At 37.6% G+C, this 27,545-nt stretch overlaps 1 protein-coding gene across 3 annotated transcripts; it reads right to left on the bottom strand.

The window, feature by feature from the left end:
• Nucleotides 1-3,842: 3,842 nt before the first annotated feature.
• On the bottom strand, nucleotides 3,843-25,715 carry LOC145664079 (NPC intracellular cholesterol transporter 2-like). Of its 3 annotated transcripts, none has more exons than XM_081730420.1 (4): nucleotides 25,617-25,715; nucleotides 8,870-8,974; nucleotides 6,774-6,952; nucleotides 3,843-4,030 (listed from the first exon to the last, which is right to left on the bottom strand). In XM_081730420.1, exons 1-4 carry the CDS (start codon nucleotides 25,642-25,644, stop codon nucleotides 3,935-3,937), a joined length of 408 nt encoding a protein of 135 aa, XP_081586546.1. In that variant the 5' UTR covers nucleotides 25,645-25,715; the 3' UTR covers nucleotides 3,843-3,934. The 3 variants fall into 3 exon arrangements, with proteins under 3 accessions (XP_081586546.1, XP_081586544.1, XP_081586545.1); XM_081730418.1 differs by having other exon boundaries at nucleotides 25,542-25,662; XM_081730419.1 differs by lacking the exon at nucleotides 25,617-25,715 and adding an exon at nucleotides 12,270-12,401.
• Between the last annotated feature and the right edge of the window lie 1,830 nt (nucleotides 25,716-27,545).

The raw sequence follows: 27,545 nt of genomic DNA, 5'->3' as shown, positions 1-27,545 counted from the left end.
TTGACAATGTTATGACTTCCTACATGATATTTAACCTTTACCAGAATATCACTCACTTTTGCCGTAATTTGCTCGCTCAATGCGAAGAGCAACTTGGACATCGAAATTCCCATAACGAAAGCTACTGAACAATCTTTTAGCTGTTACTTTCGACAATGTAACTTATCCATAGAAAGCACATATTTCTTCACAAGCCTACGCAGCATCTGTGCCTTTATTAAAATAAAATTGTAAATTATATATCAGTTTTGCGGAAAGTTCACTCACCTAGATGGCGCAATTCCTTACGTCTCATGATAAGAATTTCAACACTATGTGCATATCTACTAGATCCAATATCAATGGTCAAATGGCGTCAGGCTTGACCCACAGCGACTGATATAACAAGAGATTTTGGACATTAACACCATTTTGTGCATAAAAGGCATATTTTTTTTAGATTACTTGATAACAAAATAGAATAAATAATAATAGGAGGTGAGACGGAATGAAGTGTAATGGTGACAATAATAATTGAAATTTGAAAAATAGAAAACAAAAGTAGTGTAAGAAGCAAACTGTATATAATGAGATGGGATATTGCAAATTGTTTATACCAGGGGTGGTTGAGGGATAGGATGGTAATCTTTCCTCATGTCTTTATGTGGGGCAGGATTTTGAAGATACGCGGAAAGCGTGATTACGATTTCTGCTTTGTGTGTTCCAGAAGTAAATGAAGAATTTGAGAACTGTAAGATTACCGGTAATTGTTGATGCAAATTGAAATAGACGTTATTGATTTCATCAACATAAGAGGCTAGACTGTGCGTGCATTTAAGAATGTAAATTAGGTTGGAAGGAAAATTGCAATTACTGGGATGATGTAAGGCAGGGATACAAGTAAGCAACAAGATTTTACTAGCTCAAGGAAAAAGCTACTAGTCAACATCCCACAATAGAAATCATTTACTTACCTTCGGCATGATATTAAATACTCGCCCGGACCGATGAACCACACTTCCCGAGCGAGTGGTTATTTGCATCCCTGATGTAAGGTGATAATTATCTTTCTGATTAGGTGATATCAAATACAATACGAATTTTAAATTTATGTTCGTGCCATTTTTTAGTGGAGATATGCTGTCCTTCGTGAGATCAATTCTAATAATGAGGATATTCGTGTTAGAGTGTCTTCACTAAACGATTTTAAGACATAGGAAAAGCTGATTTTCTGTTTTGGGTAAGGTGGTTAAGTATGAGGCAAGTAAAATTCATTAGATTCTGTATAGAATGGAGGCAAGAATGGTAATGATTAAGGTTCGGATTTCTATGACATATCATTTTTTAATCCTGGTATCCTTTTACATGTTTAATTAAATATAAACACATTTCTTCTTTTATGAACACACAAATATTATTTTTATTAGGTACACACGCATATATATATATATATATATATATATATATATATATATATATATATATATTTGAACCGTGCTTTAGCTTTAAGCCATATTTGAACCGAAAGTGATATAAAAGCATATTTTTGACCATATTTTAGGCGAATTTAACTTATTGCTCAGAAACGTATCTGCCAGTACTGACAAATTTATTATTTAAAACCTTTTTTTTCGTAGAAATATTTGATCTTATGTAAGAGGATGTGGAGGAATCTGTCTGAGGAAGTAAAAGTTGCTAATCTGGTGTAGCATCAATCACTTTGAAAAGATAAATTGCCAGCTCAGCTTATCTTTCTTTTTCTTCGCCCCTGCAAAGATACCTGAAGTCGAATTTCTTTGTTGTATAAGGGGGAACTAAATACACGATAGTTGAAAGTAAGTAATGGGAAAATACTGGTAATCCATATTGAGCACAATTGGAGGGACTACCCAGGAGAATATCCTTCGAGGTCAACTTCTGAAATCATCAGTGGTATTGATTTTAGAAATCATTAAACTCATATTGTTGTTTTTTCTCTCTTTCTTTACACTGAGCGTATCTCATAAAATCTGGTGTCACTGAGTTGCAAGATGCCTAAAGTCTACTGCTCTAGTAGTGTGAGTTTTAGCAGTAGTGTCATTTCAAAATTTGCTTGGGAAGGTGGGGGAAGTAGTATCCGATCTAAGTAGTTTTCCGTTTTCATTAGAGAAGTCTATTATGTATAGAACTCAGGAAATATTTCTCTCCACTCCTACAGCCCCAAAGATGCCTTTATTTTTAGGATATGTTTGAGGTTATATTTTGCCATTTTTAAGGGCAAAAATGTATTCGTATTTTCAGTGTTTAAGTGATAGAAGTCCTAGTAATGAGAAAGGAAATTAGAAGTAAACAATATTAATTTTTCCGCTTTTTGTACAGCTGAAAACTGACTGCTAATAAAGTTTAGGGACATACCCGGTTAGAAAGTGCTGACAAAAGAGAATATTTAAGTAGTTTTTAAACTGCTATGTGGTAACGGACACAAATTCCCAGAATGGCCAAAACATAAGGTAGGTAGGGATTGTTGGTTCTGGTAAGGGTGGAAACACTTGAAATGAAGATTGGATACTGTTGGCAGATTTGATGTGTACATTAATCTCGGGATGTTCATTTTCAAGCCTAATGTCCACTTCAAGCAAGGTGACTAACTTATATGGTTGAAGAAGGACCAGGTGACTTTGACTGACTGACTACTTGTTGTGTAGAGCCTTTAGGAATTGTTTTAATGCTATGTGGCTATGGGTCCATAGTAGGAAAATGTCGCCTATGAATCGAAGACAAAGAAAAGCAGAGTATTTGTTATTCCAGGCCTCCCATGTATAGGTGTTCATGCGAGTGCCCTTCGTTTGAAGATAATGGTTATTTTTAAATGTGACATTCTTCATAGGATAAATTGAGAAAGTTTTATCAGAATTCTGTGTTGTTCTTTTAGGTTCAAGGTGTGTATATGTGTTTAGATATTCTTCAAGGACGCTGAGTTAGGGGGCAAAGGGAATGCTCATGTATAACGGAATTACCTACGGAGACTAGGATGGTATTAGGAGGTAGAGATTCGCTGATGGATCTAGTAATAAATAGAAAGTGATTTCTGTCGATCGGAATTATGTTTTCCAAACACACACAAGACACCCAGCTGGATTCTTCTTAGCTTTACTACTATTTTTTTTTTCTCCTTGTCTGATGTAATCGCTTGTAGTACTTGAAAAAATGAAATGAAATCTTTAAGTTTTACGTCCCACGGTTATGCCGGTTAGGCTAAAGGAGACGGTGATGATGAAAGATGAGTGAAATGGTGAGGAAACGGGAGAACCCCGAGAAAACCCACGAGCACGGTGTTTGTCCACCACAAAGTTCACACGGCGCGAGCTGGGGTCGAACCAGGGACCCCAAGCACCGGAGGTGAACGCTCTACCACTGAGCCACCGCACTTTGTAGTACTTGAGTTAGTGTGTGTGACTTTCTTTTTCCTGAAAAGTAATACATTTTCTATTCCCACTCCATGATTCCGTTGTACCACGTATAATGTAACTAAGTAGAAACAGAAAATAGTAAATATGTATTATTTTCTTATCGTTAATTCATGCTAATACCAGATAGTATCTTGAATTAAGACCAGACTAATACCTATGTATTATTATTATATTTATTATTATTATTATTATTATTATTATTATTATTATTATTATTATTATTATTATTATTATTATTATTATTATTATCATTATTATTATTCGAAGAAGGAAAGAATGTAAAAATGAAACAGTGTATGAGATAGAGAGGTTCTATAAATGTTTATGAAAGTTCCATAGTATTTGAAATTAAAGAACATATTAATGTCGATTCATGGTCGGAAACAAGAAATATTAAATTAGAAATAATTATTGTTCTTCAGATGTCTTTATTAGTTCTCCATAAATGTATAAAACAGATTTCCCTTCAATGTGTTATTCTTCTTATACATGTTGTTTGCTTCTTGTTATAAATAAGTACCAACAACTGCAAGATCAACTTGGAAACATACTATTGAGTTTTCATCTTGATCTAAGAGACTCCATTCCACTGTCAGGTTGATCTGTAAAATAATAGAAATTCGGAAATATTGAGCTATGGAAACAAAATTAGATAAACTACTAAAAAGTTGATCCTTCACACAGAGTCGGAAATGAGCAGCTTCTGAGTTTGGCGATATCGGAAATAAAAGAAAATGTTAATATAAGTTAATTGGTTACTGTTAATAGCCAAAGACACCGAAAATCTGCTATATTGTATAAAATATTAACAAATTAAGTATTAATCGGTACATTATGAAAAATACTAGAAAGCTGATGGACACTGTCTTATTGATCTTAAAGGGGCAGACTACTAAATAGTTTTCGAAAGCTAACATTTTTTTCTTTTGCTAGTTTTTCGTAAATGAAAAGAGATAATGAAATGTAACTTACCTCAATAATAGATAATGTTATTCTACACCCGAAAATACGACTCGGAAGAATTTTCAGTGTTGCCATCCATAGAAATTACAGTGAGACCAGAATTTGAATTACCCAAAAATCTAGGTTATGGCAGCGACTAGAAAAATGAACTCAACGGTAATTGATGCCTTATTATGCTGTCTGTGTTCCTTGTTAACTACTTTTTAAATAATATTTGTATTTATTCTGTAATAACTTACATACGTTATTACAAAATAAATAAGTTATTAAGTATTACAAAATAAATAAGTCATCAATTTCCGTTGAGTTCATTTTTCTACTCGCTGCCTTAACCTAGATTTTTGGGTAATTCAAATTCTGGTTACACTGTAATTTGTATGGATGGCAACACTGAAAATTCTTCCGATTCGTATTTTCGGGTGTAGAATAACATTATCTATTATTGAGGTAAGTTACATTTCATTATCTCTTTTCATTTACGAAAAACTAGCAAAAGAAAAAAAATTGTTAGCTTTCGAGAAATATTTAGTACTCTGTCCCCTTAACTTATAAAAACATTTATTAGTGATCTCTATTAAACCAATCTCACACATGTTTCTCGAAATTCCGTTTCCTGTTTATTTCAGGCATTGAGATTATGAAAATATAGCTTAGCTTTAGAATTGATTTGGCTACATTGATAGTTGTTTTCTTCTTTTTCTCGATGAGAAAGAAAGTGTAACCTGTCTCAGATTTTCAAATTTGGATTATACATTCAGTTTCGTTCATTTCGTACCATTCAAACGCTACTGATGTGAAAGACAGATAGAAATAGATAATACAAAACCAATACCGATCCCCTTTTAAAATTCTCTTTACACACCCTGCTAATAAACCTGTGTAAGTTCTGCAGTACTATATTATTTACTTGAGTTTAACTGAATCATAGCTTCAAACAAAAATATTAAGATTGAACGCCAGTACGAGTTCTAATCGTTAGTCCGTATCTGTAACGACATGGATACATGCACCGACTATGTGGGAGCTCTGGGGCTCCAGCACCTACATAAATAATCTTGTGAGTACAGCGCACCCACAAGATTTTTAGTTTGGTAGAAAGAAAATAAAATAAATATTTTTTACGTGTCATTATCAAAAAAATAATAAGCAACTGAAACATTGAGATGGAAGTTAAAATTTCTAACCTCTAAAACATTTGTTTGTTTCAAATGTGCTTCTGCAAAGACAACCAAGCAACACACTGCCCCCTTCCTTGCCTGTCTGGCCTAATCAAAGGCAGTCCCCACAATAAAAAGAATAAGAAAATAAAATAAAAAAAATGGAACTACATTGAGAATAGAATTGCATATTTTTACTTGCTTTGATGTTTCCTTACAAGTGACACACTACAATACGCCTACTCCATTCGTCAACAATTGTTTTAAAATAATTACTTACCGATATTGAGTACTAATAAAGAATAAATCTAAACACAACAAAGCCGAAGAAACTACCTAATAGTTAATTTTTTCTTTTGTTTGTTTTAAGCAGATAAGAGCAGCGTGGTATGGTACTGTGGTTTAGTGAAGTTATTTTCACGTAATCTGGATTGTTATCGTTTTATTTGTTCTCCGATAGCCAATGGTTTGGAAGGACGGGGGAGCTTAGATTGTACTTGTAAACTACGGTACTACTTTATTGTATTTTATCTTTTTTTTTTTCCTTTTCATTCTTTTAGAATATGCGTGTAAGTTCACAATGATGAATTATTATAAGAACAATCGCTGCTAACCAACAGTTACCTGAATAATGTGGCATAAAAGCGTCTCATAATTCGATTTTTCTTGTATAGAATATGATATTATATTCTTTAATTTACCTCCGTGACTTCGAATGATTCTCTGGAAGGTCATGAGTGAAGTTTTTTTATACTACATTGTAAATATGAAGCAAATTCAATGCAAGTAGTATAGGGAGTTCTATTAACTCAACTTCTTGCCCAACGACAACATGAGTTAAATATAACTCACAAAGCGTCCAATACGTTAAGCTTTACAACTCGCTAAGTCTTAAATTGAACTTACATGGTACTCCGTGTCTTTTATGATCATCAATACTTTGCTACATTTGATCAAAAAGTAGTGGATATGTAAGATAGGAAAAAGAAAAAAAACAATAATTTCTGGATGATTGTGCTCCACGTTTAATCTTAATCCCTCGGCAGATTTTTTTCAAAATTTTGCCACTGAGAATGAATGTTGGGTTCCCAATTTGAAATGCATCATAAGCAATCACTTTTACTTACTTATTTACTGGAAAATTTCTATCTATGTACGAAGTTTTTGTACTCAACATAGAAATACGCAGGGGGATAATTTGGAATAAAGTGAACCCGAGACTTACCGTTGGGTAGAAGGGTCTTATTGGCAATGAAGCTCTGTACGTTACTTCGTCACCTGAAGCCAATGGACACTGTCCGGAGATTAGACTTTGACAGCCATCTGGATTAACTCCTGTGTAGGGTATATGAGCTCCGCCTATCAGAGCGTACACTTGGGGTGAAATACTTGAAATATCTCCACCTAAAATTCAAAAACAACAAGAAGAAAATAATATACAAATTTTATTTCATGAAACAATATATACAAGTCTATAAAACTGATAAGGTACTTAGTAGCTATACGACATGGAAAAAACTAGTCCCGTAGATATTAATGATGCTTGAGACATTTTGTCTTACTTCATTGCTTCATTGTAAAATTTAGGTTTTACGATATGTTCAGTGTACACACTTCCTGTAGTAAAGCTGACAGCTAGGAGGGATCTTTAAAAATTCATCGCGATACAAACAACTGAAGTGTTTTTTTGACATTATATAGCCCTCTCTGCTAGTTTCGTGATTAGCGCACATGTCTTTGGTGCACAGGGTTCCTGGTTCAATTCCCAGTGGGAGAGCATTAACATCTGAACGCATTAAGTAGTTTGGATTCACTAAGTCCACGTATTATATATCTTCGGTACTAAAGAAAAGCAATAAACTAAAAAAAAAAAAAAATCCATGCACTATATGAAAACTGATAATTTCTTACCATATGTATTATGTGTGGTTCAACTTCCTTGCTGTGGGATATCATAAACCTTGTCTAATTTGCTATCTAAAATTTGTAGAATTATACATTGTTACGAGTCTTGAAACCTTCAGCAGTTTTTTTTTTTTTTTTTTTAAATCACGAAGTTGTACGAGAAGGGTTCAACGATTATTGTCCCTGTTATAGAAGGAGTTAAACAAAAATATTGTGCTTGTAATATATTTTACTCTAAAGCTTTAGAAATATATATAACAAAGTACAGGGGAATACCATTGATACTGGTTGTGTTTGTGTTTTGGACGTAGAAAGTGGATCTGGATTGTGAAAATGGAGAAAACTGAAAGGCATGTTGTGAACAAATACTTTCAGATGAAAGGCATAATCCCGCCGGAGATGCACACTGACATGGTTAGTATGTTAGATGGTGGTGCCTCTCTTATCAAGGATGAAAAGCTGATTACGTGTGTTTCGTTGTGGCATGCACTATGAACATGCAAGTGAAGCTGGTGTTGCAACAGTAATGTGTACGTAAGAAAACTAATTTTGTGTATGACCTGGTAACAAGTGATAGAAGAATAACAGTGCGCAAAATAAGTGAGAGTACAGATATGTCCACTGACACGTAATCGAGAAAATGTACACTCATGTCCAAAATGATTGTCGCATATCTATAACTGTCTTCTTCTAAGAATAATTTGATAATGATGTTGCAGGGCAATTTTTAATACTGATACTGTGTGTATAATCGGGAAATGTATATTTGTGGTAAATTTCATAGGAGCAAGAATTATAAATACAAAAATTAGAATGAGTAAAACAAAATGTTGCTAAATGGAGAAGAAAGTTATTTTCGTTTTATTATTTACTGCTCTTTTGACATGAAATTTGGCACATACATATCTTTACCGACTATACACATACTAACATTATAAGAAGTACCGGGCGAATTCGTTATCAAATTATATTCGTAGAACAACATATTTATAGACATGCGACAATAATTTTGGACATGAGTGTACATAAAGTAAACTTAAGAATAACTATCATAATATAAAATCATTGCGTTACTGTCGTTAGAAGGTAGGTTGTTTGGAGACAATTTGGGATCCGAAGCACATGAGCTCCCAAACGGAATCGAATCTGGGTCTATACAGGTGAGAAAGCTAACCAACCAAGGAAACTCAGATTAGAAAATAGAAGTAATTCTTTCACGAAGTACTAGTTCTCAAGCAATCATGAAATTCGCTTTTAAATAGATGAATAAATTTTGTTTTTTTTAAGGCTTGCGGCATCTTATCCCTAAAAAACAGGGAACTTTAAGTTTCGTTCTAATACCAAAATAAGTACCCAAATTTCTATTTCTGGTATCTAAACGTATTTTCGAATTAAGTGTTTCTATAGTGTACTTACTTGCTGTAAAATTCAGAGTTACACTTGCATTTTTGCCCTTCTGCAGTTGGCATGGTGGTGTATCACATCCTTCTACTTGGACATCACTAGGTGCTGGAACGTTATCTGTAAGGAAAGAATAATTCATTAATCCTTTCATTACGCGTTCAGAAATACTACAAGAGTATTAATTTATGTCAACTGATTACTGTAATTTGGATTATGCGAATGTATCTCTCCCTGTCCCCATTTGAATTTCTCTACCTTCTCTACTTGGTCTCTCTCTCTCACTCAGTGTCACCCGTTACGAACTCTCATGACCTGGAATCAAATCTCCGACTTCTGAAATCAGATATAAGAGCTTTATCAATAAGCCATCGTGACTCCCTACAGGTTCATTGTTAGCAAGCTGCGGGAGTGAAAGTGCACGGACATTTAATATGGATTATGTGTGGTTGTTCCCTTGTGTGTGAAATGTACTTTACACATCACTTGAAGTAACTTTTGACAAGAACTTATTGTAACATAGGATTTGTCTACAAGTGCATGCTCGCTTTTCTGTGCAAGTGCATGCTCGCGTATATCACCTAGAATAAAAATATCTTCTAACTTACTCCAATATTCTTGCATGACAAAGCTTTTAGGTGTAATCATAACTGACAATCTTTCATGGTCTGCTCATATCTCCACTTTAAACAAGAAACTAAGCAGCGTGTGTTTTGCCTTATACAAACTTCAAGGTATTGTGTCGCGAGAAGCACTCCTTAGCTTCTACTACGCCAAGTTTAATTTATTAATTCACTTCGGCATAATACACTGGGGATCTGCTGAAAATAGTTTAAGCACTTTCCGATTGCAAAAGAAAGCGATTAGAATAATTTTTGGATTACCCACAAAATTGACATGTAAAAAGGTTTTCATAGAAGCAAAAATTTTAACACTCCTCAGCTTATACATCTATAAATCTATTTTTTTTTCTGTGAAAAACAAGCATCTTTTTATCTTTAACAAAAATGTTCATTGCCATAATACAAGGCAAGGTAGTGACATATTTGTAATGCATCAAAAACATGCTAATATAAGCAAAACCGTATACATGAATTGTGTCAGATTGTGTAATAAACCTCTGTACTTGAAAAATATGACCAATGTTTCTATTCTTGGTAAGACGTTATATAATCTACTCGCTATTACACCATTAAAGAATATTTAAATGATTCATTAAGTGAAGAGTTGGGAACAGATACTCGTGAGTACATGCCTGATGTGGTACAAACAGTTACCTAATTACGTTGTAAATTGTCATGTTTTTATACTTAATATATCCTATTATGTGGTTTTGTATTTTAGAAAGATGCATGATGTATACCTCTGGTACTTAACAATATAGTATGTTTTTTTTCTAACAATTGTAATGCTTACATGAGAATTTCTCATGCTTTGTAAGCTAATGAAGCAGGCAAATAAATGAAATGTGTTAAAGTTAAAAAAAAAAAAGAAAAAAAAAGAACAGACTGAGAATGACTCCATTACAGGATAAGTTGAAATCCTTTATGCTTATGTCAGAGGAGAAGTAAATGTTTCAATACATTGATGTAGACAACATCAAAGACAGTGTAGCACAGAAAAGTGATGTCCTAAAAAAAAAATTACTCATAACTTGAAAATGTAATCTGAAAGATATGTACGTATGTATCAATGTCTGTTTGTAGCTATGTGCTCATATTTCTAATTCACTTCACAACTTCATAAAACTTGCTAAAATATATAACAGCCAGCCAATTCCCAAAATTGTGTTTTGTATGAAGTCGGAAATAAAAAGCTAATTACATATAAAATCTTTCTCTTAAAACAGTAGAATACCTATACTATTGTGAGAATTGTGTGCTAAAGGAACATTTAGAATAATAAGCAAAAATAGACCTATCTCGAATTGAATATAGTTTACTTTACAAGAGCGTATATTCCTTAATTTATAAAGGTCCAATTTAAAAATATAAAATTATAAAAATTATTATTGGATAACAAAAAAGTAGAGACTACTTTTCTTGAAAGGGGCCGGTTGGTGGAATTGTTCCACAGTGAAACTTTCATCCCAGTCCGCCCCTGTTCATAACTGTATGTTGATCATGTTGACGGTCATCTGCCAAGAACCCACTATTTCCTCTTATACGCATGGTATGCATCCAGAATGTGTATGGTAAACAGGAGAAAAGATACGGCTATTCAAGTGACATGTGATTGTCAGGGACCCTTACTATTTGCTCGTACATGCCTTTCGTATTCATTCTTACTTCTGGACAACAAATAATTACTAGATTTGTACTTGGTATATCAGCTATAGTGAAGCACTTAAATGATTAACACGATTCCTCGTGTGTAACTTCCATCTTAGTTGAACGTACTGCCAGTCTTGAATTGAAGGTTTCCTATTTATTTAGATAGGAATACTGAAATAAGACCAGGACGAAGTGGAAGCAAATGGGATCAAAATGTTTATTGAAGGGAAGGAGGTTCGTATCCGTCTTTTTCGTCCTTTGACTGTTTGAGCCAGATTCGAGAGAAGGACTCCTTTCACATGGCTTAGCTAGCGTGTGAAGAATTTGGCGAGTGGGCTACCAAAGATTTTTAAGAGGAATAGCGTCATTATGATCATTATTTTATTTATTTATTTATTTTGTAGATATATATATTCAGGAAAGACATACTTGTAGCATACTAATTAGGCATAACATTTGCGATGAAAATTCAGTTGAGAGATCCATAACAACATTTAATTTTATCGTAAATCTATCTCTTTAAGTTAACTCTAATATAAATGGCTTACAGTAGGTGGATAAAAAGTACTGATAGCACTGCCATTACCCTTTCCTGGCTTTACTGGCAGAGTAAATATGAGTTACGTAGTAATATTGGCCGCCATGTCTACAACCTTCTGTTACACATGTGAAAGACATCATACACCATCAGTATGTCCATCTCTGTCGATGCTTGAAACACTATTTGACTTTGTGTGATGGGTTCTTTTGGGTTATAATGTTTTCCGCGATATGACTCTTTCATATTAGCGAGGAAATCGTAATCGCACGAACTCATATCTAGGGAATACGGAGGTGATTAGAATACTTCCCATCCCCAGTTACGCAGGAGGTCTTCCTCAGCGGTAGCTGTATGATAGTAATCATGCAAGATGGTGGGCGCCATTATCATCAAGTATCATCCTTTTCCTGAGTCGGAATGAGGATAATTTTGAAAGAACTTGCAATAGTAAGCTGTATCGACCGTCTGCCCGTAACGTTCAGAATAAACAGACAACGAAATACAAAGTGGATTTGTAAAATCTTTCGCTCGCTTAGTTCAATAAATAAAATCCAGTTAATTAGAACAATTCAAATAAAACTGAAGAACAAAAATTACTTACCACATTGTTGCACTACAGTTGCAATAGCAACAGCTGCAAATGAAATAAGGAACACAAAATTCTTAAACATTGTTAATTTTACTATAATTTCATTTAGTATTCGAAATAACTAGGACTATCATTGAATATTATTTATAAAGTTATCATGAAATGACAAAAGATATTGATAACTTAGATATTAAGTGATAACCAGGTGGCTGGCAGATGTGAAGAGTCGTGACGTAATTTATTAGATAAATACTCTACAGTATGATAATTGTAATTGTTTGAATAGTCTACTATCAATATACAAAGATACGAGTAAAGAAATACTGTAGCATTTTCCGATAAGTTTGTAAATCTAGTTGATTCGAGTTACTAATTATCCACATGCTAGAAAACTAGCTACAATACGAGGTGCATTCAATTATAACCAGTACCAGGAATAACGTGTTGTTTATTTTAAAATACGCAAGCACTCGTTGTCAATGAGTGACACAGATTGCAATACCGTACGGTACATACAACTGTAGCGGCAGCGGTGAGAGTGATGACTGTTTTTGATAAGTACCTCGTTATATCATAAATACTATCACAAGTTTGAATGTGAATAACACAGAGAGTATTAGCACCAAGGCAATTTATTTAGGTCATGTTATATATTGATATGTTGTACACCTGACGCACGAATCATTTTTCGAAATGTCCCCCCTTGGCCTTGATACAGGCACGAAATTTATCCGGCCACTGGTCAATGGCATTACGCACCACGTCCATGGGAAAATTGTTCACTGCTCGGGTCAAGGATTGTTTCAGACAGTCGACAGATGGATGCCGTTTATGGCAGACCTTTGCCTGAAGGACTGCCCAAAGTTTGTAATCCGGGTTAAGTTCCGGGCTGCTAGAAGGCCAATCAGCGGTAGAAATGAAGTCGGGGACGTTCCGTGCCAGCTAGTCCTGGATTGTTTTCGCTTTGTGGCCTGGAGCGGAATCCCGCTGGAAGGTCCACCTTTCTACAGGGAACATGGTAGCAGACAGTGGTTTCACTATAGATGTTAGCACTGTGTCCTGGTACCGGTACACCTTGGCAGATGTTTTAACACCTTGTTCGCAAAACTGCAGCTGGGTTGTGCCTGAGTAAAGCTCACTCCCCACCAAACCATCACTGAGGCAGGATGATGTGCCCTCTGAAACCTTGGAGCTCCCTCAGTAGCTGCAGTAGATGACGTGGCATGTGTGTATTTTGGGCATTGTAGGCCTGCTCAATTATGAACACGTTTTCGTCAGTGAACAGAATCTTTCTGTGCAGATTGTTGGCGTAACGCCCGCAACAGTCTCTTTGATTTAAGGACCCTCTGCGACATTAATGTTTGGGTCAGAAAGTGACCGGTCCGCCTCTTATACGCCCGTAGATGTAGGTCACTCCTGAGCACACGAGACATGGAATTTCTGCTGATGTTCATCTCAGCAGCCATCACACTTTGTGTTCGAACAGGATTTCTTCGAATTCTTGCTGCGACTGCTTTCTGGACCTGCGGGGTTCGTACCGTTCATGATCTGTCACTCCTTGCGCGGTCAACTGCCGTTCCAATCTCGGTATATCGCTGTATGGCGCAATACACGAATCTCTTGTTGATTTGTGGGGGTTTCAGGAGGTTGAAAATCTCACCTGCTGTCTTCCCGGCCTTGTGTAGTGCAATTACTGCTACACGATTTTCGTAATCGCCCCACTCTATCAGAACTCAGTACAGTGTCAATGTGTGTCATGAACAGTCAAACACACACTACATGCATCTTCCGCTTTATACACAAATGGCAGCACTGTACCACTCCGGATGCCTACAGTGCCACTCCAAACTTTGTGACTGTATTTATGATATAACTAGGTACAATATTTGTAAAATGGCGACGTTTTCATTACAAGAACAGCGTGTAATCATTCGTTTTCTCCATTTGCTTGGTGTGACATGCCTGAAATTCATCGCCAATTGAGTGACACATGTAATGGTGGTGTCATGGATGTGTCTAATTTGTGTTCTTGGGTGCAATACTTCAATGAAGACAGAATGTCGTGTAACAACAAATCAAGACAATCTCGACCGATCTGACAACAGTGTATACAGATCCCACAGAAATGCCAACTTTGGAGGCGATGTGTTCCACGCTTACTCGGCGATTCTTCTAAACAACTTTCACCACTCGTTCTATCATGTCGTCAGATCGACTTGTGCGAGGCCGAGATTGTCTAGGTTTGTTGTCACACGACGTTCTGACTTCTTTGAACTGTCGCACCCACGAATGCACATTAGACATCCGTGACGCCATGTCTCACTCAACTTGCGATGAATTTCAAGCGGTGTCACATCAGCAAACGGAGAAAATGACAAGTACCGTATCAAAAACTGTCATCACTCTCACCACTGTCGTTAGAGTTCTGTGTCCGTACGGTATTGCAATCTTTGTCACACATTGACAACGAGTGCTTGCGTATTTTAAAATAAGCAGTGCGTTGCTATCTGTTACCAGTCATGAGAAAAAAAAAATGGAGGCGTTATAACTTGAATGCGTCTCATACAATAGAAACGAAACGCCACTAGTTGTGTGTATCATATATTATGTCTTGCATTAAGCAACCCACAAGACTTCATTTTCCTTATTTTAAGAAATTACTCTCGTAACCTTTATGATGTGTACAATAGAAAAGTTGCATCTCGGGCCAGGCCGGTAACCAGCCCAAAAATGTAGGAGGGGGGGGGGAGGAAGGCCGATCCAACCATATTATACTTCATCACCATATTATAGTTCATTTGCAAGCCAACAGTGAACATTTTACGGGGGCCAGCAAAAATTTAGGAGGGGCGGCCCCCTAGACCCCCCTGGATACGAGCCTGCCTCGGGCAGCTGGTAATTTTCTCTGAGAAAAAGAGAACTTATTAGTCCATATACGTATCGCTAAAATGTTATAATTATTGCTAAAATGTTTTTTTAAAATGTACTTTTGAATTACGAAACTCCTCTCACCCCCTCCGCCTCAAAATCTGAATTTTAACAAGATAACGGAAAAGTTGCTTTAACACACTAATTTACATATGTTTAAACTAGCGACAGGTAAGACATGATGAAGTAACTGGATTTGAAATAAGAAAAACAAAAGCCTTTAGACCACAAGTTTTTTTAAACCGAGTATTCCAATTTATTGAACAAGATTCGAGTAATTGGAGTGTAACGTCCTTTTTCATCGCCGTGGCTATGTAAGATGGGGACCTATTCCTTAAAAAAGAAAAATACCACACACTACTCGGGTATGTATCGTAAGCTTTGTACTTCAACCGGGTATCGAATCAGAATCATGCATACCGAAAACATACGCCTTAGTTGACGAAGGAGCACTTGATCAGGGCTTGATACCAGTAGCATCACACTATATTTTAATGCAATTTTCTAGCATTATAGTTAAGGACAACAAAATTAGTATATTTCTTATGTGTGTTATTATATTCTTACCTTAATATATTCTTATCTCATAATAACAAGTATCTACATCCACGGCGTAGCGACTTTTTAAGCATACTATATGCCAAGTAGTCTAAAAGATATTGAGCCTTTGGAAGTAAAAGTTAAAAATACATATTGTAATTTAAAAATAACTTATGATCCCAAATATGAACCATTTTGTTCAATGCATTTCTGCCATTCTTCCGGCATCATCATAATCCCGTTGTTCTAGAAATTGTATGGTTTCTGGTCAAAAAACTATGATTCGTGATTTTCAGAGGGCTAGTTTCAAACTAACTTAAAATTATTGAAGAAGTTCTGCAGACACAGAAACAACCGGTAGTCTAAGAGTGCCAGGTCCAAACTATACGGTGAATGCATTATAAATCTCACAACCATAGTAACTATTTTTCACAGGTTATTAAAAATGTATGCGGTGTGGCGTTGTCGTGGTATACGACACCCTTTCTCTTAACCAGTCCAGCCGTTTCTTTAGAATTATTACGTGCACTCACGCTGATTGTCGAGTCTATCGTTCTGCCCGACGGCAGCAGTTTGTGATGCACGATGCCCTTCTAATCTCACCAAACGCACAGCATAACCTCTTTTGGCCTTAATGGGGATTTTCCCACAGACTATGGAGCTTCTGCTTGCTTCGACTATTACGTTTTTCGCAGATTGCTGTCGTACGTTTTCCACTTTTCATCACTCGTGATCAATCGGTTCAGAAATGGCTCCAGTTCGTTACGTTTCAGTAGAGACTCGTAGATAGAAATTCGATCAAGTAAATGTTTTTTTAAGATAGATCATGTGGAACCAAACGACGGGGTTCTTTTTGGGCCAGTGGCGGATCTAGAAGGTAAAAGTTGGGGGGGCAGCTAGACTCTATAGTACTACGGTATCAAGGGTATAAGTTTTAGATTATTCAAGCCTTACTTAGAAAACCGTAAACAAGTTGTTTTTGCAAATAACAATAAATCTGGTATTGCATCAGTTAAATACGGAGTACCCCAAGGTTCAATACTTGGGCCACTTCTATTTTTACTAATGATAAATGATCTACCTTACTTTTTATCTGCTTACTCTAAACTATATTCTGACGATACGACCTTCCTAAATACTAGTCCTGATCTTAGTAGTGTAAAGGAACCAATGTGTCTTTGCTTCGATACACAAAGACTGTTATTAATAATGCATTGAGTTATGCAGACAATGATGTTGGTGACAGGTTTCTATTAATTTTATTTGTGTTTTGTGGAGTTTCTGTGTAGAGTGCTTGCGTCCTGAACTGTCAACAGTCAACTGGTTGTTGTTTTGCTACATCAGCAATTTATGAATGTTATGTATTCATTGTAATAAAGTTACGAGAGACACCTTCCTGACTCCTCCCAACACCTACAACCACACCTCCTATGACGTCTGGGACTCGCTTTCGATATCAACGAGAATAGTCACCGAGCCTGGGGGCCCTCTTTAAATAGCCCCGGTTACTTCCGTCTCGAGGAGTAGCGAGATAGATTTGAAGCCGGGAGTAACGGTTCGGAGTGGAAGCTAATTTCGGACTCCATCTACGAACTGGCGGATGCCCGCGATATCCCGCCAGTAGTCCAGGACCAGATCCATAGCAAGATACCAGGAGACCAGAGAGGGACCAACGCACGCCCGGACGTCATGAAGGTACACCTACCCTAACCGATAATCCTAGCCCTAACCCTGTCTCTCTTCTTTCATAGAATTTCTTCGTTATTAACTCTAATATCCCAATGATCTTTTACTTCAAAGGACAGCCGTCCGAATCCAGTGCCTGTGAACTGAGCTAAATTCCCCACTTTTGTTCTTTCGACGGCTTGTGTGTAGGCGGAGTTTCCTTTCATTTTTCCTCCCCCACACACCCTTTATATGGTGGAGATGTGGCTTTCTACTCTTTCTTTTTACCGCTGCTAGTGTCCTACTTGGTGGAGAATTGTTTTTGCCCTGTTAGTTCTATCTCTGCATGCTTTTAGGTCACTCTTCTAGTAGTGCATGTTTTTCTTGTTTTCTTTTCTGGCCAATAGCTGTTGTTGGAGCAGGCATTTCAGTGCCGAGTCTAGACTGGTTCTCTTGCGGGAGTGTAGCACACACACCCCGATCGAGACCAGTTATTGGGCGTATCTCCGCAACAGACGGATGGTTTCACCAGAGTGGAGGCCAATAAGCTCTCTTGTCTATTGGGTCTTTCGCATTTCACTACTTTTGCAGTGAGGCATTTTTGCCGAGTCTGTGCGAGGTTTATTGCGGAGGTATGGACGTACCCCGAGCAGAACCTTGCTAAGGGCGTAGCACTGCACGAGGAGGGTTTCACCCTATTGTGAATGCTCTTTTGGTGTGTGTCTTACTTTCGAGCGAAAAGTTCTACTTTAGCGTCGAGGCCTTTTGGTCGAGTCCGCACACGGAGGTCATTGCGATCAGATGGAACTTCTGACCGATCTGACTTCCTCGTTTAGGGGCGTAGTGGCGCTAGAGTCCGAGAGGTTCTCCTCAATTGGAAAATAGCTCACCTATGTTTCCTCTTATTTTTTGCATGACACTTGGGTCCTGGCGAGATGTTTTTTTTTCCTAACTCTTTCCGATGTATAGTGCGTTTCTTATTTTTTTGTGTGTATTAGTGTATTCTCGGTATTATTTTATTATTTTTAAGTTAATTATTGAGTTATAGTATTAATGTGATGTGTAGTTGTGTGCCCAAATTTCTTAGAGATTTTTGTCTATGTTGCATTACTTACATGAGGAATTAGGTGTCCCTACAGAGGAAATTTTAGACCATAGCAATACTGTATATTTTGAACCTGCCGCGTGTTCTTCCCCAAAGTCCGCTAAGGTTACGCGCCAATATTTGTATAACTTACGTCGGCAGTTACGTTTATCCGATACCTTCTCCGAGATTTCTGGGTCCTCTTCCATTTCTTTAAGTCCTAAAGTATCAGATATGGCATCTGCAGCGAATAATGCAGGAGGAGAAGGTCCCGTTCAATATATGAATTCTATTATTAGACCTGAGCCGTTTTATGCTCGTTTCGGGGAGGATGTGGACAGATTTTTGAGGAAATACGAAACTGTGGCCGAAGTCAACGGCTGGACAGGAGCCCGTAAGAAGTTAATTTTAGGATCACTACTGAAAGGAGGTGCTGAAAATTGGTACTCAGCAATTGAGTCAAAACCCGAATTTGCGAAGTGGAATTATGACCAGTTTAAAGAACGAATCCGTCAAACCTTTAAAGATCATGCGCTTCCCCATTTTACTGTTGCGCAGATGAGGGCTCGAGAGCAAGGTACGGATGAGAGCGTGATGGATTACGTTTACTCAAAACAGGATCTCATTCTTAGATCAGATCCTACAGCCTCAGAAAAAGCACAAATACAGTACATTATCGAAGGTCTTCAACCTGAATATTTTCGTGCTGTTATTAAAAAAGAATATGAAAATCTCGCTGCACTCGTCGATGAGTTAATATTAGAGGAAAAAGCACGATTGCTGACAAAGAGGAAGGAATTAGATCAGTTCATTAAAAAGAACTCCGTGCTTTTGCAGTCTGCCTTGGTCAGCAATAAGCCGGCAGACAGCCTTCCTTATGTAACAGCTGCTGACGCAGCATATAGACAGGAAACAGCTGTTAGAACTGCTGACTCGCCACGAGAGCAAACGCAGCAGAGTAATGACGTCAATGGCCGTTTGCTTGAATTACAGCAACAATTATCTAAGTTAACGTTGCAAATATCCGCTTTTTCTGATGGCAGTAAAAACAAAAACAATGACAATGGCTCACGCAATAGAAGAAATAACAGTAGACGCAACTTTCCACGTAATAATAGGCAACAAAACAATGATAATGGTGCCAATAGTTTTCATGTGCCCCAAACCGATCCTAACCGGTCCGAATCAAATACAGGGTCGTCCCAAAACAACGACTCCTCAAAAAAGGGACCTATTATCTGTTTTCGATGCAAAGGCCCTAATCATATCGCTAGATATTGCAGGGCGACTTTAAACTAACTGCCAGGGTAGCAAATTGGACCATTGCTACTCGTTCTCTCCGAATTACGGTCCCTCTTTTCACCCAGAATGAGTTCCCTCATATCAGTGTTATTATGGGAGGAGTCCAGACTAAATTTATGATCGACAGTGGGAGCCAGGTCAGTTGCGTCGGTTCCAATTTAGTACCGGAAAGTGCTAGGAGATATCGCATCAATACTCGTTTACGAGGTGTTACTGGCAAGTTTATACAGGTTTCTGAGTTGGCGATTCTCCAGTTTGATATTAATGGGAGACGCTTTTCTCATGTGTTTCGAGTTATTCCACACTTTGACTATGGTCCCTTGCTTGGAGCTGACTTTTTGAATATTCATAGAGCCTTAATTGATTATGATAGAAATACCTTTACGCTTTCTTATTTTGGTCGTTTACCGTCTCGTTCATTGCCGAGGCGAAATTTGGAGGTGCATTTGTCCAAAGTCCTTACAAGTAAAGTTGCTAGCTGTTCCACTCCTGTTTTTCGAGTTTTTGAAAATACTGTGTTGCCACCGCGGTCACATACTTTGGTCCGTCTCCGAAATTCGCTTGATATTACCGGAAAAAAGTTGTTGTTGTCCCCGTCTCAGCGAATTGAAGAGTTATTGGGAATTTTTATCCCACGAGTTCTGGTAAATGGTGAGACACCAGTCGTTTATGTGACCAACCCCACCACCACCCCAGTGAAGTTACGCATGGGAACAGTTCTTGGTCTGGCAGAGGACTTTGAGGAGGTGCCTGTTGATTCGGATGAAGTTATGGCAAACACCACGAAGAAGTACACCCCACCACCAGAGCAGTTAGCCGCATCCCAGAAGATGTGCGATCCCACCCGACTGGATGTCAACCCAGTTTTGTGCCCAAAAGACCGGGAGCGATTTTACCAACTCATTTATCAGTTTGCTGATATCCGGAGTTCGTCAGAAGATGATGTGGGACTCGCCCGCGGCTTTGAGCACGAGAGACGCCTTTTCAACACCACGCCTGTCAACAAAACGACCTATCCCGAAAGAATGATCCCATGGAAGAGATGGATTATTTTGGTGAAAAGACGCAATGGACAGCGAATGTTCGTTGGTGACTTAAGATCTCTAGACCTGAAAAAGAAGACACATATTAGCATTTATTGTTTTGATTAGTCTGTTACTGGCCTGCCAGGGAATTATAATCTAGATTAGTACGTGTATGTTATGGACGGACTATGTATAGTCGTCCTGCTGTATGTGTCAGAAGCAAAGACAAGAAAAATAACATGCAAGTTACCACCACCATTCGTGCAACCGAAGAAATCCCGCTAGAATTCTCTTTTTTTTTCTCCCTTGTCTTTGGTCATTTATTCACTGACAATAATTTGAGATGACGTACCTGGAATTACAGAAATTGAAAATTAACCATACTGAGTTTGTTGTTAAGCGATTTAATAATTTACATACTACTTATTTTATTGTGATCCTAATATTAGTCGTAATTTTGAGTTTGGCAACGCTCATTCAGTGTTTCTTGATATGTAATTTGAGACGTCAAGTCCGTTCTGTACAACCCAGGGAATCTTAAGTTTTTTTTTCCTCTCTTTCTTTATGTATAAGCAGAATCGTTATATGCATTATTTTGTGTCTATGTTTGTTTGGATCTATGACTCATAGTTGTTGGAATCGGAATTTGCTTCTGTTGTTTGGTTCCTGTTTTATCATAGTGTTCCCGGGATGATTTTGTTTTACAGGACCATACAGTGTTGTTTGTGTCGTGACAGATTGATTTGTCAGGTTATTGACGTTTTAGTTTATCTGTCCTTGGTGTCTGAAGTCAAATTCCACCTTATGTTAGATGAGTCAAGTTATTGTTTTTTTTTTCAACACAAAAAAGGGAAGAAGGGAGTTTTGTGAAGTTTATTTTCCATGATGCGTCCATTTTTCGGACAAGAGAAATATTTTAGTTTTGTTGAGTAATTTTCCTTTGTGTTGAAGTGTTGCAATACCCCTTTTTTTTTTTTACGATACCTTATTTGAGTGGGCACGTTTTGCCCAGCCATTTTTGGATAATAGCAGTCTTGAAAGATGCATATTTTACCCTAGAATTTCTGCTTTTGAATTAGCCCTGAAGATTTAGGAGGTACTAGATTTAGCCACTAAGCGATACAAAATATCAGTTTTCATGCTTATTTAGACATTTGTTTTTTTTTTAGATACTTCTGGCTTTTTGCTCCTGTTTTTTAACAGTGAGAGCGGAAGAAACCTTCTCTCTCCGTGACACCGCCTGGGTTGTTGTCCACGTGCTCGAGATATCTCTATTATCTATTGGAATTCTCTTACTTTATAAACTATACAAGCGGCATTCTAATGCCCGATTCCGTCGAAATACTGGTGATAAGCAATGTGTACCCTTATCCAGTGCTTAAAGTGAGCCGGTATGAGCCGGTTATGCATCCGAAAGTTCGAAAGTCGGCCGGTATGGCATACCGGTAAAAGTAACTTATTTAAATTGTAATTTGTGTGCAAAAAAAAAAAAGGGAAAAAGAAAAGGGAAGAAGAAAAAGAAAAAAAGATTGAACACACAGAAATAAGTACGACCTTAACATTGAGTCAACAAATATATTTATACTATCAGATTTCGTTGCTGCAGCTGCGAAAGTAAATAGCAGTTCCATATTACCCTACTCAATGACAGAATTTGTGCTTTTGATTTTTTTTCAACATTTGGGCGAGCAATTCCACCCCCTCAAAAAAAATTCTAACTACCGTACAGCCCGCCTAAAATGTTTAACCTGGATACTCCCTTGTCATTGACAGGACTCTTTTTTAAAATTCAAAATGGTTATTTTCACATTGTCTGGACCTCTGTGTTTACAATTTCCAGGCGGTCTCAAAAGTTCTGCACCATACAAGAAGGAAAATGAAATAGAAATATCAGAAACAAAGATAAACTTTTATTCAGAAAAGTACAGGCCATCATATTCGATTACCTTCATCCATTGTTGGGACAACAATTCAATCTTATGACGATACCAGGTGGCAGGTTTAGAATTGAAAAACTTGCGACAGGAAGCATGCACCTCATCATATGAATTGAATTGCCGACCAAACAAGACATGAGAAAGAGAGAGAGCGAAACAAATCATAGTCTGAGGGTGAAACATCTGGACGATACGCAGGATGAGGTAACAACTCAAACACGTCAAATTCAGCCAGGGTGTTGGTCACACTGTAAGACCGATGACTCGAGGTATTGTCAATTTGTAGCAATAAACTCTTCCTCCTCGTTAATGCCTGATATTTCTCGTTCAGAATGACATACACTCGGCGTAATTGTTAAGAATACAGTTTACCTTTTACAGCATGACCCTTTGGAACAAACTCAAAGTGTATTATCCCGTCAATATTCCATCAAACACACAGCATTAGCTTTTTCCCAAATCTGTCCTGTTTCACATTGTTTAGGGCATGTCCTTTTTTCGCCCCTGTTTACGTGTGTCAGGGTTTTTCAAAAACACATACTTCTCATCTCCTGTCACAATTCTCCTCCAGAGACGAAGATCACGCGTTTTTGTAAACAAATTCTAGGAACTTGCCACTCTGGGATGAGCCATGAGGACTTTGTCTGGGCTGTTTATTGACGTAATCCGTGGCATGCAATCGGTTTACTGCCGATTTGGATGCCCCAACCACTCTTGCTAACACACGTGTACTTGATTGTGGTTCTGCACTCACAGCATCTTGCTTAGGGTCGTTAATATCCATCGGAGAATTACCCTTACGGGGCTTGTTTGTGAGGCTTGAATCACCCGAAGTAAATTTTGTGAACCAACGGGAAGCTGTCGATCGATCCATTACTGCTTTGTTCTCTACACGACAAATTTCCTCCGCTGCAGCTTTTGCAGTTAGTCTTTCTTCCATAAAAATCGTAGCACAGCTCGAAATGCAATTTGGTCCTCACTCATGTTGTCCTTTTTGACTTTACGGGAACACTCGGTACACACGTAGTACTTGCCTTCACTTGATCCCACGAACCTGTCCTCTATGTCTGCCAACAGTTTTCACTGGTGGCGCCATCTGCAGGTCAGGACTTCTGAGACAGTCTGGTATAAGAAAATTAGTGTTGACCACGAGACAAGACGAGACCAGAAGAAGGTTTTGAAAATTAAAATGAGATTGGAAAGAATCATTAAATACTTGTTGAATACAATACAATACAATGAAATACTACGGAACACAATATTTATTGAATACTAGGCTGATGATAGTAGGGAGTAAAACATTTACATATTAGTCCTCACTCTTTCTCTCTCTCTCTCTCTCTCTCTCTCTTTCTATAGATTTTAACGTCAAAAATGGTACAAAAATCTCAGAAGTAGAGAAGCTCTTTAGGACTCTGTCAAAATTGCTGCCCTAAGTGGTTATATTTGTCCCGTACCGTTACCTCATCTGATTTCACTTTAAGCACTGCCCTTATCTACAGTGACATCTGTTTCGGAATCTCGCCCCGTGATCAACGACACACGAGATTCTACAAAAACTCATTTCTTACGTAATTATCTCACTTATTTGTAGTTTTGCCGCTAGTTGCCTACCAAGTATTTTGGATAGAATGGTTACGTTTCATCAATTTAAGTAAACTTCTACTGGGATCACAATTATTTTGATTCTGAGTATACCTACCCCCTCAACAATGAAACCTAGCGTACGTACATTTCAAACATGCAAATGGTTTATTACATTAATTTTTCTTTCTTCGGTCCCCCTTTTTGTGCCCCGACCCCCCCCCCCATGTTACTGGAATAATCATAATTTTTTTTTTTTAGCCGAGTGCTAGGCGGCATAACCTGGCCCCGTTCCTGTTTTTGAGAAGATTAGCTGAAACAGGAAATGGTTTCAGCCTTATGATTATTCTGGTCCCACCCTCATACACCCTCCCTCCCTCCAAGATTGCCTTGTGTTGATTCTGTGTTGTATGGTATTATTTGGTCGCTGGGCACCAATTACAAGTCATATTAATGCTTAATTTTTGTTTTTGTCTTGTTCTTCCTCTATTTCTCTTCCCCCGTACGTTTACTTTTTGTTTTTCTACTGTACTAAGATTAGCCTTGCACTTACGTTCCTCCTACTTAATTTTTTTTATTTTCTTTCCGCAACTACATTTTTGTAACCCTTTTCTTACTTCTCCTCCCACATTCTCATTCTACTCAGTCTCAGTTCTTTCCAGTCAATTCTATGCTATTTTAATTTTATACCTAAAACCTGTTTCTTTCTCCCTCCCATGCCTTCATTAAGCAGCGAATGAAGAAGAGGTTACCATCCATCGTAGACCTTCAAGAGGCCACCGTCTCCCCCCCCCCAGGAATGCTACATCGAGTACATATGGATTGATTGTGGATCACTGTTTTACTTTTCCAGCAAGATGCACCGTTTTTTTTTTTTTTTTTTTTTTTTTTTAAATAAAAGCTTCGGATGGACCGTTACGAGGATAGCGTCTTCTGACGCCATATTGGATTTTCATCTGAAACTCATCTGTGTGCCTGTGTTTTCTACCCGTAATCTTCTATTATTCACCTTTTTTCCTCCCTTTTACCTTTGGAGATTATAACTCTATTTTCTATATCACACAATTCTGCCGTGAAACCCTGTCACACTTCAGTAGTTACATGACTCCTCCCTTCCCTCCTTAATTCACATTGTTTTTTTTTCTCCCTCCCCGTTCTAACTAACCCATAGCTTATTTTCTCAACCCTTTTCATAACTACTTTACCTCATTTATTCTACCTAGATTTCCTCTTCGATACTCATCAGTTGAACTTTTTTTTCTTGAATACGAACTAATACAAATAATTATAATACCCGTCTTCGTTCCGTTACACTGCATCATTCGACGATCTGTGCTTCGTATCTGTTCAGACTACAGCGCCGTCCTAGTGGAAGCTTTTTGAACTACGGCCAGCCAGCCATCTTCATTCTTGGAAGTGCTATCGTCAAAGACTACTGACCGATATATTTTCAAGGGCTCCGAGTCAGCAAATTTTTCTTAAGGTCTTACGTAGTTATAAACAATTCCACGTGCTTTTGTGTTTACTTCGACATGTGCTTCAATGAACGCTTTTCTATACGTCGAGTGAACGTTTATTGTGTTTACAAAGAAATATATATATATATATATATATATATATATATATATATATATATATATATATATATGGATATGTGTGCTTTTGTCTTTCATTTTTTTTTAACGCAAAAGACAAAGAAAGAAAAGTGCAGTAATATGAAGAAGATTGGAACTTCTAATCTAAAATATCGAATTATTAACATTTTTTTTTTGTTTTCTGTGTGTTTTCATTTTATTTTGGTGGTTTTTTTTTCTTCGGTGATAAGTATATACACACATGATTATCAATTTAGTGGTGCATATTATTCAATGAACGATGATATAAAATAAACTTGTTTTTTTTATATATCTTCAGTTCCAGACGGGGGAGTGTAAAGGAACCAATGTGTCTTTGCTTCGATACACAAAGACTGTTATTAATAATGCATTGAGTTATGCAGACAATGATGTTGGTGACAGGTTTCTATTAATTTTATTTGTGTTTTGTGGAGTTTCTGTGTAGAGTGCTTGCGTCCTGAACTGTCAACAGTCAACTGGTTGTTGTTTTGCTACATCAGCAATTTATGAATGTTATGTATTCATTGTAATAAAGTTACGAGAGACACCTTCCTGACTCCTCCCAACACCTACAACCACACCTCCTATGACGTCTGGGACTCGCTTTCGATATCAACGAGAATAGTCACCGAGCCTGGGGGCCCTCTTTAAATAGCCCCGGTTACTTCCGTCTCGAGGAGTAGCGAGATAGATTTGAAGCCGGGAGTAACGGTTCGGAGTGGAAGCTAATTTCGGACTCCATCTACGAACTGGCGGATGCCCGCGATATCCCGCCAGTAGTCCAGGACCAGATCCATAGCAAGATACCAGGAGACCAGAGAGGGACCAACGCACGCCCGGACTCTTGAAGAGGGGGGGGGGAGGATAATGTTCTAGAACTTTACCTCTTTTAGTTTCATGTTATAGAGCTATGTATTACACTATTACACTGGTATAAAATACTGAATTCAGCCCTTTTTGTTTCAATTTGGTACTATTTTTCAGCCCACTCCAGAGCTAGGACTGTGGCAACACTGATCTACTAGCTTCAGCTGTCAGCTGTTAAATGACGGTAGACCAGACTTGTTGCAATTCATTGAGATTTGGGACACTAAGCCATCTCGTGTTTGAAACGTTCGGTGCAAATTAAGTTTAGGTACACAAGTCGAATGAATTATCAAAAAAATTATAATTCTTCTACTAACTTTCTTATTATTATTTTCTAGAAGATTTTCACTTAGTGACATGACAATACCCCACTTAGTATAGATGCATTTCAAGGGGGTCACTAGAACTAATTGTTGAAAAATGACAATTCTTTCACGATTTGAGACATATACCACAAAAGCTACAGTGCAAGAAACATAGCCAACCTGTGCTAGGCGACCACTAAAAAGCACGCATGCTATCTAATGGGGCGTTTACACTTGGTCGATTTAGTCGCACGACTAAATCGACTCGCTGCATTTGCCACTAAATCGAAGCAACTAGGCCGAATCAGATCGATGGATGTGTTCAATTATTTCAACCACAGAAAATAGAACGTCTTTCAATTCAGTTGCCAGCGATTAGTCGCCTTCGATCAACAAGCAATTAAGTTGAAGACCCGTTTACACGGTCGATTAAGT

Source organism: Thermobia domestica, chromosome 11, assembly GCF_964235325.1.
Source record: "Thermobia domestica chromosome 11, izTheDome1.hap1.1, whole genome shotgun sequence".
Lineage (NCBI taxonomy): Eukaryota > Metazoa > Arthropoda > Insecta > Zygentoma > Lepismatidae > Thermobia > Thermobia domestica.
Note: the sequence above shows the minus strand (reverse complement) of the source record. Positions and strands in the feature narration are given on the sequence as shown.